Below are 10,686 nucleotides of genomic sequence, written 5' to 3' on the forward strand. Positions count from 1 at the left end.
TCCACAGAAGTTCTTGTGACGCTCATGACCTGCTGCTGTTCCAATTCCCATCCCGAGGTTTTTGGGCAGCGGGCCTAAACCTAGGGCTCAGAGCATTTGCGTTTGTGTGTGTGAGTGTGCGCGTGCGTGCGTGCAGCATAAAGTGGGAAAGATGCCTAATGGCGCCTTTGGCCTCTGCTGCAACAGATAATGCTGATCTTGGACTTTGGGAGCTTTGAACAGATGCAGCCATAGTGAGGGGGAACACTGGTGCTGTGTTAGTGATACTTTTAAAGCTCCGATCTAAGATCACAGAGCACGCAGTGTGGCATTTGTGAATTTGTTTTATCACACACCAAGGTTTTTTTTATTAATTTGTCTTGTTCGTTTTGGAAATGCAATAGTCTGCTGCAGATTTTCAGGATTTGATTATCATGTTGATGCAGCTTGTAGCGTCTTGGGAGCTTTATGCAAATGTCTGAAGCTGCAGTTCCTACAGTGGCCACTAGATGCTGACCACTGGTACTGAAGTGGCTGAGAAATATTGGTGCTAGAATGGACGGGCCTGAGGGACGTGGCAGGGACGCTCTTTCGTGCACTGTGCAGTGATTGGTTGTTACCTCATCAGTAGCTTACAGTGAAACAACCAATCACAGCAGCGTACAAGAGTTTCTTAGAGAGATTTCAGCATTGAGGTTTGACTGCACTCATGTGAATCGAACGCTTTCTGGTTGTGTCTGCGCTTTTGTTGCAGTTGGTTTGTAAAAAAAACCCAAAAAAAAAACACAGCCAGTGGTGATACAGCAGCTGTGTTTTTGGGCTTGGGAGAGTGGATAGGCCAGGTGTTCGCAGGGAAGGCTGCCACACACATAAAGCTTGAATGCAGGACTGAAGTTACATTGTTTCAGGAAGGGCGCTCGTGGAGTGGCAGCCCACCTTTCGGAAACCCGCCCTGTCTGCTCTCTCAAGCCCAGAGACGCTTCGGCTGAGTATATCTCAAGAAAAGCATCAGCGGGTCGGTCCAGAGGGACTGCGGCAGCCGAAGAAGTCGGTGTGTTTATTGGGGAAACCACAGCTCACAAGCTTATGTATTAGAACCTCTGCTGGCATGAAAAACTACATATAAGCTATGTATAATGCACCCTATATGCCTGAAATTAACTTTTAACTCACAGGCCTACTCATTCCTAAACCTAACCAAGTGAGGACGTAACAACCAATCACATAAGTGTGCCTAGTAGAGTGTCTCTCCCGGTCCCTCCGGCCCACTCATTCTAGCATCAGTCCTGAGAAAACATCTCTCTTGAAATACAAAGTCGATATATCAGATATCAGTGACGTAATTGTAATTGATTGTAATAAATCGCCAGCGTTTTCTCGATGCAGTAAGACGATGCAGTCTGTAAACTCAAATCCAGACATCACAAGTTCATAATATCATTAATCCAAAGGGTGTTGTTATAGATGCTATGTGTATATTTTTCATTAATGTAGGGTTCTTGATTATGATGTATAATATTGATTATGGTTCTTATGGTTCTGCAGTCTGTGGGTGTGATGCCTCTGTACTGCATGAGTGTGAGTCCATAAGAGTTTATAAATGCCACATGGTGTGATGTCTTTTCTTGGTACGTGAAGTCATTTCGGGGAGATGTTAACCAGCTGATCAGTCACAGCCTCGGCTGCTGCTGTGCTGGCAGGATGCCTCTCTGCTGATGAGTGGATCTGCCCACCTTCTCTGGCAAAGGAGCTGAGAGTGGCAGAATCAGACATCTATCTATAAACTCTGCAAACACTTTGTTAGACATGCTCCTAATGAGATGTTTTTCACATATTTCCCAGCTGTTGCTGAGCATGTTCTTTTTTTATACTTTTTAATATTTGCTTTCAGTGCTGGTGTAGGTTTGAGATGGTAGGCTTTGGATAGTGTCAGACATGTTGCATGTTTGGAAATGGGAGTGCACAGGGTGAAATGAATACAAGCTAACACAAAGGGAGTCTGTATGGTTGGTGCACAATGCCTAAATGAAAACCTCGGTACCCGTGTAATTGACGCACAATACCAGCCTGAACAGCAGGCAACATAAGATCTGTGTCAATGTACAGGATTATGTAATACCAGCTGCCGCGGCTGTCAGCGTGCAGCGTCACTGCCATTAACTTGACTTACGCTCTTGGTTTATTGCAGAGCCTTGCGTCATCCCTACTTAGGCTGTACGGCTGACGCCTGACATTGAGTTTTGATAGCAACCAGCGTCTAGCAGACACTGAAGTGAACTACAAACTGGCTAAGGAACCGAGGGAGGATTGTTTTCGACCCTTCATTTCGACCAAGAGTGCTCTGGACTCTCCCTCTCACCCCTGACCTCCAGTCTGATCCCTGCGTGTGATGAGTCACTCCCCTCGGCTTCCCCAACCATAGCTGGGAGGTGACATGCACACACACACTGAACAGAGCAGCTGCAGTGTCTCATCCGTCGGTGTGTGAAGCATGTTGATGTCAGTACAGAGGAGCTCTCTCTGTCTCTCAGTTCACTGGCCTTAGTGCCAGTTGCCCCTGTCTGGTCGTCTCAAACAGCGACAAACTGTGCAGAAGCTTTTTTTTCCTTTTTCCTCAGTTTTGTTCCGTCACCCTCTCGCTCTGCTACACACATTCACTGCTCATCTGAAGTTCAGTAGGACAGCGTGGTTCCTCGGAGAGCCAGGAATGCTGGCAGGCCCTGCTGATTAATGAAAAGTAGATAGGAGAAGAGCTGCATTGGCTCGTAAGTCCTTTTTAAGATGTGCTACTGGCCCCAAAACGTAAATGTAAGGGAATCCCTGCATCTGCAGAGTGGACACGGTGCCAAATCCTGCACTAGCTGTTTGAAAAATGTATTTTACCACCTAATTTTAAAGCTTACTCAACTCAAAACACAAAAGCAGATATTCATCATCAGGCATCTATTCTTTTACTTCAGCCAACACTGTGGTAGAAATGGTTTAATTGAGCTGTTTTTTCACACATTTTTTGCTGAGGCTTTTTGCCTGAATCTCATTAATACAAGTTTTTAAAATGTAACTGTATTCTCCCTGAAAGTCTGTCAGTATTTTATTATTTATTATTGTAATCAGCCACCTGACAGGAGGAAATTATCTTAATTTTTATATTTAACACGCTGCTCTGGACACATACTGTACCTGTGAGTCTCATGAAAGGTCACAGTAATGACACTGCTCAAGCTGTGCCCTGGTCGGGGCTTGTAGAAATGAGGAGTGGGGGTTAACGTCCACAGCAGCTCTTTGATCAGAGGGAGTGGTGTAATTTGTTCCGTGACGAGGGCTAGCCGGAGCAGACTGAATTATGTTCTACTGCTCGACACTGAGCTGCAGGTTTCTTACTGGACACTGGACAGAAACTTGTGCTTGTTTGAGTCCTTTTCAGGCTTTACAGTCAACTGGACACTTTTGTTAGTTTTAAAAAACATTACAGTGTCCACATCTTTTAAATCATGTTAATGAAAACAACTTCCACACATTCATCTTGGTGACGTTGGAGCAGAGGACTGTACATATGTACTGACTGTATGAAATACCAATGCTATTTTTATTTGATTATTCTTTATTGAATTTTTTTATATGACATGTTTAGAAAAAGCCATATAGAAAACCTTTTTACATTCCAAACTAAGGTATGAAGGAGTTTAGTTAAGGCTGACTACAACTTTGATTCTTGTTTGTATGTTTGTATCTTTGGCTGTGATGAAAGACTCGTTATCAGTTATGATAACGTTGTTCTCACAGAGGTAACTGAAGAACTCTGGACACATTGTACCATCACTGCAACAAAGTCCAGTTATACAAAAAAAAAAACATGCAAGCTGTCAGATAGTCAGCCAGGTTGTAAACAAGCCAGCAGTTTTCTTGGTTGTCACATGAACCTGCCCCATGCCTATGTCATGAAGATCCTACAAGGCTATAGTTGATGTGCACTGCCAAAGTTGAGACCTGAACCAAACTCGAGTACTAAGGCTATATTTTGCTCCCTTTGCTTGACAGGCTAATGTAAAGCATTGGCTACCAGAGTTGTGAGTTTTTCAATTTCGATTTCATTTAATTCTTGTTTCAATAAATAAAAAAGGGGGCATTGTTTTCAGTCACCTGCTCCAGTATACCGTGTGCCAAAACATTCTCTTGTGTCCTTAATCCACTAAGGGCGGACTCACACTAAGCAGAGCGCACCGTCCGTTGCTCAAGCACGGTACACTTCCTTGGCCCTGGCACAGTTGTAAGAGGTGCGCTTCGGCACAGTACGGTTGCTCGTGCACGAGCACAAGCACGGCTGCGCAACGTGGACATGAGGTATTATCATGCATATTACGCCGCCTTGCATAATCAAGAAATCCAGGAATGTGAGAGGGCCGTCTATGACCAAAACTACACAAAATAAGCCACAAAAAGTCAGTAAAGTCAGTCATGTTCTCTGTGTTGTTCTCCAACATGATGACATATGGACAAGAGGTAACCGTGCTCGGGCCCGGTTGCGGCCAGAGCAATGTGAGTGCAGGGCAGTGGGGGACTGGGGAGGAGGGACAATCGTGCTTTGGCACGATACGGAGCAACTGGGCCAAGTGTGAGTGCGCCCTAAAATACAATATGTTTTTCACTAGAATCATACAAGTCAATATAGTGATAACTTCCATTTTTGTCAAGAGCTTTAAAGTTTTTATTACATATATAAGTCTGGACAGACATGGATGCAAACTGCAACTTTACAACATTACTGATCCACAGAGGTAATTCTACTTTTTTATTTTTTATTTGTGATGTTTTTAGGTCTGATGAGCTACATTTTTAGATCTCGCCAATTAATTTGTTGAGTATAATGCTCTTGTTACTTTAAGGAATGATGACCCAAACTACAACAGTAACAACAACCTGTTGTAAGTTGTTGGCATCTGTTTTGACACAGCTCAAATGATACCCAGCCCGGTTCACATTATCTCCACAGACCAGTCTTTGAGTTCAAAAAGCCACTGAACCTTTTCTCTCTGCCTCACTCAGAATAGCTCAGCTAGTGCCACAGTTCAGCATTTCCTGAGTGTATACTGGATCCATGCCTGGACAAACGTTCCCTCTCCCTCACCCCACCGTCCGGCACTGGCCTGGCAGAGTGAGAAAGACAAGGAAAAGATGGAGGCTGCTCTGGACTAATGTCAAAAAGAAGAGAGACAAGTGTAAAAAAAGGATGTGGATGACGGTGAGGGAGATGTTTTGGAGAGGAAAAAACAGTGTGAAGACGAACTAAAAAAACACCGCCTTGAGTTTTAAGTTGCTGACGTTGAGAGAGAAAAGGAAGCAGTGGAGGAGGAGGGGGGGGCTGTGGTCGATGTGACTCCCCATCCTTATACGGTCACATGCAGCCCTGGCACGGACACAGAGAGCCCAGCCGGGGGAAAACATGCTCATTTAGAGCTTACATAAACACACCGACCCACAGCCCTGCTCAGTCCCTCCGTCCTGGAAGAGAACGGGAAGGAAAAGCAGAAGAACTCTGTGGAATTTGAAAGGGAGTGCGTTGATAAATTCCTGAGCTTTTAGTGCACGGAGAGGCTTTGCACCTCCTGTAACGTCAGAAAATGCAGTGCTGACGGTTTAGTAGTGATTCTTCCTGAAGTCTGAGGATTGAATGGGACATATTTGGGAAAGTGACTCAAAGAATTTAAAGAAACTTCAGGCAGCTGCATGAGTTTCTTTCACTTCCACCATCACAGAATAATATGATATAATCCAAGACGAGCTATGCAGTTATTGAGACATAATTACGTTATTAGCCCTTATTTTGTGAATTATTTCATAACTGGATGGGTCAAAGTGGATTATCACACTTGGACAATGGCCACTTGACACAAATCAAAGTATATATAATTTACTACCCAAAATAGAACGATTAAGCCTTTTAACAGCTGATATCCAGTTATAAGTATGAATTTATATCTGTAAATGGTCTGTGATGTCAGAGCTGTACAGGTGTCTGACAATGATGCACGTCCACTGGTCAAGAAATGACCAAACCTCAGTACGGCACTTTCTCCTAAATGCGTTCAGTTAAAAGCAGTCAGAAGATGACGATGTCTTGTGTTTTTTGACCCAGGGGACAACTATGATGTCTGCGCCATCTGCCTGGACGAATATGAAGAAGGTGACAAACTCAGAGTCCTGCCATGCTCTCACGGTGAGACACTCCTGCACTCTACGCAACACATTAAGCCTTCGAAGACTCACATCACACCGCGATAGACTCACAGGCCAGCTGATGAAAGGCTTTCCCTCAAATCTTAAGATTCTGTATTCCTTTATATCTGTTTAAATCTTCCATGAAGTACAAAGTAAAAAATCTTACCCTGTTCTCATACCTGAAAGGGACAGTTCACCCTAAGAACATAATAGATACATTTCCTCTTACTGTAGTGCTATTCATCCATCAGGACTGTTTTGGTGCGAGGTGCCAAGTTTTGGAGATATCGGCCCTCTCTCTAATATAATGGAACTAGATCGAACTCGGCTTGTGGCGCTCAAAGCACCAAAAAAAGTACACTTGGAAAGACTCGACAGCAATCCCTCTCTCTCCAGAAATCGTGACTCGGTTACTTAAGATAATCCACAGGCCTTGTTGTGAGCAGTTTCACGTAGGGACTATTTTCTTTTCCCGATCAGTGCAGAAGGAAGCGTACATCTACTCATGGATGAGAGGCTAGCTGACTAAGCCAATTAAGCTAGCTAACTTTACAGCTCAGACAAGGAGGCCATTAGTGTGTACATTGCACTGATGCAATGATTCAGTTAGCGGGTGTAGTTATGTGAGAGAGAAGGCAGACATCTCTACAGCTGATAGCTAGTGAATTTGTTGGACTATTTTAAGCCCCAGATTTTGTGCTTTAGTATTTGTGGCAGCAGGATGTCACGTTTGGGATCCAGTCAAAATAAACTACAGTGCCCACGTACATCATAACGAAGGAACGTGCCACACATCGTTACTTCATGTCCAAAACTTTTAAAAACACAACAGTGGAGCTCTGCTGCATTATGTCAGGTTTTGGCTGCACAGGCATTACTTTTTATTAGAATCAATTCATTGTTGTTTTTGGTCTTTTCATGGGATTTGTTGACAATAAGAAAATCTTTGTGGTCTGTATTAATGTCAAGTCATGTACAAGTTGCTGTTTAATCAGCCCAAATTCTCCACTGATGGGTCCTTTGTCGTCCACAGCCTACCACAGTAAGTGCGTGGACCCCTGGCTGACCAAAACTAAGAAGACGTGTCCGGTGTGCAAGCAGAAGGTGGTCCCCTCGCAGGGTGACTCGGACTCGGATTCGGAGGAGGGGGACAGCGGCCCTGACGAGAACGAGGAGGTGTCGGAGAGCACCCCGCTGCTGCGCTCTCTGGCCTCCACCAGCGCCCACTCCTTCGGCACCATGTCGGGAGCGTCACGCTCCGAGCAAGACCAGGAGTCCTCCGAGTACGAGGACGACGAGCTGGACAGCAGCGACAGCGAGGAAGAGGTTACCGTGGAGACTGTGGTGGTGCAGATGCAGCAGCCCTGCTCTGAAGCCCACGAGCACGATCTGCCCCGAGCTTGACTGTCAAGGCGGCCGGCCTGATCGGTCGCCCTCCCCAACCTCACAGCTGCAGACTATCGTTGGGGGGTCACGAAAAACAGATTCATCATCCAAATTCCTCTTTCACTGCTTACAAGACATTGTAATGTATCCTCCCTACGAGTTCAAATCTTAAGTTTTATTTTAACATGATTATGGATGAAGTGCTGATTTCCAAGTGTGTGACAGGAAGTCAGTCAGCGAGCATATCTAAGGAGCTGGTGACACTGACGTACAGTAGACTGTTATACTGTACTCTTAAGGAGATGATGATAAGAGATGGGTGGAAAAGTCCCCAACACACAAGTTCACACTTGACACTAAGTAAGTAAAAGTACCGTGTATATAAAACATATAGATCACAATAATCTTTACCTTTGATTCTCTCCTGTCCTACATGTTTCAGACGCAGGGGAAGTTTCATTACTGTACATACATGTTCATGCTACACTGACACACCTCGAACTGCTATGCAGCATCCTTTTTGTAAAATTCAACTAACATTCAGCAAATATAGAAACATTTAAAGCCACAGCAGAATATGGTTTTGCCAATTTATTTCTAGCCTGATGTATGAAGGAGCCTAGGAGCTCCTGTCTGTGTTTTGTGCCAGTTTATCTGTTACAATCGTCCACAGTAAGAAAAACTGAAGCCAAACCAGTTTGATAAACTCATGCGAAGCGAAGAATGTGCTTCTCCATGTGACGTCACATTACGTTGTGTTGAAAGTGTGGAGAGACGTCCATGCTGCCTGTGGTAAACTTCTTTTGGCTGCTCCAGCCCTATCACTGCATTTAACACAAAGAGTTATCTGTTGATAGGCCTTGTAATACACATTTGACTGACCTTTTCTCATTTAAATACAGTTTATAGTAAATAAGTTGTTTTCTTTTCATAACATTGCTTGATTTTTGTTCATGAAACCTGTTGCCTTTTTCAGTTTATATATTTTGTCTTTGCTAGTGTTTTTTCCTGCTCATGTATGTACTCAATCTGAATTCACTTCAATAAAATGACACTCGACAAGAAAAACTTTTCATGGTCATCCATCTTATTTATATCCTACCCAAGTTCGTTTGCACATTTTGAGGGCTCTGCAGATTTTTGTTGTATAGCCTTCATCTGGCATTTAAACAAGAAACACTCCAGTGAACTTGTTCAGTGTAACGACCTGATTAACTGATACAAATCAGCCTGTTTAAGTCCGGCATGGCTCATTAGCAAGTGGAAATTATAGGATCTCTACTCTCTTGTCAAATATCACTAATTTCTAAGATAAAGAGTGCAATTTTAGCTCACGAGATGAGGGTTTTCCGGGGTGGCCTGAGGGCTTAAAGCATCGACCATGAACCTTTTTGTTAGTGTCTGGCTGGAGGCTCTTTTCTGCATGCTATTACCCATCTCTCCATTTCCTGTTGGCTATATATAAAAAATAATAATAAAAAAAATGGGGCTTTCCTTGCTCTCAAATGAGCCTCCAACTTTAGTGAAAATGCCGCCAGGTCACAAAACGGCCTCAAAAAAGTTGGGCGCTGTGTAAAACAGAACAGAATGTGATAATTTTTTACATAAACTCAAAAACAGTACAAAGACGATACATTTAATGTTTTACTATATCAACTTCATTGATTTTTGTAATTATAATCTTATTCTGAATTTGATTTGGGGCGCTGTTCACCACTTTCATGATTGTAAAGAATATTTCTCCACAGGCTCAGTTTGGGTAATCAGTTTGTTTGGAAATTATTGCATTGTTTTTATTTACGTTTTAAATGGTGCCAACTGTTCTGTAATCGAGGTTGTTGCTGAATTTGTCTTGTAAAAATTAATGTTTAAATTATGTTTTTTTTTTCAGAGCTTCAATGTGCTAGCTTAAAAGTTAAATTTCAATCTCTCAATATCAAAAGCTTCAGGAGGAGCTACTAAGTGGAGCTTTGAGTGAAGATTGTTTTGCAAATCGCTGTTTAAGGCCGAGAATGAACTTTGAAACTAAAAGTCCTAAAAATCAAACTGAACAAAGAACAGCTGTGCAGATAGCTCTGAAAGAGCTGGAACTAGTCAATGACGCAATCCAGCTATAACAAAGAAACTAAAGAAATGGGGCTCTGGAAATGATAGTTTTGGTCCTGGGCCTTTTCTCGTGAAGTAGGATTCACTTTGTAAAGTCATAACACACTCCAGCAGCAGACTGAAGCAGCTTAAATTTGAGGAAACTTCTTACATTTTGTCTTAAATTTGACACTTCACGAGAAGACCTGCTGTTTGCTGTTTGGACAGTTTAAGGCCAGCTGTGTCCCTGTGTTCAGTCTTTGTGCTAAGCTAACTAGCTGCTGGCTGTAGCTGTGTTTGAAAGGTCCTATTAGTAAGAAAAGTTGATTTGAGTGTCATCCCTAACTTGTCAAAAACTGACACTTTGAGATTGTGGGTCAGGTTGGCCATCATGCCAAAGCATCAGTTTTTATCAAGTTGGGAATGAAACTTAAATATAAACTTTTCTTACAAATAGGACCTTTAACAGACAGACATTAAGGGACACTTAGTAGTTTTTGGAGAAGAAATTCAAACTCACAATTTTAATATTTACATTTACAAATATTGATTTTGTCCATATGTGAATAAACAAGCTGTTCTCAGGGGAAAATAAGGTCCCAGCACACCGTTTGAAGCTAGAAAGATGGCAGGGTCCGCCAAATAAACAAAGTAAAACGGTATGAAATTGTGCTGTTCTTTAAGGTCAGTTTGTTTATTCAGTCATGAAAACAAAGAGTTTTAGTTTTAGGCATAGAACCCCCCCCCCCAAAAAAAAATCAGTCAATGATCTCTGTTCTGATCGAAATGTCTTCCCCAACACTACATAGTGCATCTTTAAAGTGGTATCAATTAGAGTCCGACTGATACTCAATTTTTGAGGCCAACGCAGATATTCATCAAAACACAGGCAAGATATTCAACAAAGCAAAGCATCTTTTCTACGCTGTGATCTCTAAAACATTTTTTCATAAGAATTTTCATATTGGCACATATCAGACAACATATATGCACATACTGATCTGTGATAGCCCGGCAACA

General features: G+C 42.7%; 1 protein-coding gene across 1 annotated transcript in view; it reads left to right on the forward strand.

Moving 5' to 3' along the window:
* rnf13 (ring finger protein 13) overlaps window positions 1–8,653 on the forward strand; it is a 46,982-nt gene extending 38,329 nt beyond the window's left edge. Inside the window, exons 9-10 of the mRNA XM_073476549.1 lie at window positions 6,113–6,193; window positions 7,229–8,653. Of these exons, the coding sequence (XP_073332650.1) occupies window positions 6,113–6,193; window positions 7,229–7,599 (452 nt within the window). The 3' untranslated portion in view covers window positions 7,600–8,653. The remainder of the gene's footprint in view (window positions 1–6,112; window positions 6,194–7,228) is intronic.
* The last annotated feature ends 2,033 nt before the right edge of the window (window positions 8,654–10,686 follow it).

Source organism: Pagrus major, chromosome 11 (genome assembly GCF_040436345.1).
Source record: "Pagrus major chromosome 11, Pma_NU_1.0".
NCBI classification, from domain to species: Eukaryota; Metazoa; Chordata; class Actinopteri; order Spariformes; family Sparidae; genus Pagrus; species Pagrus major.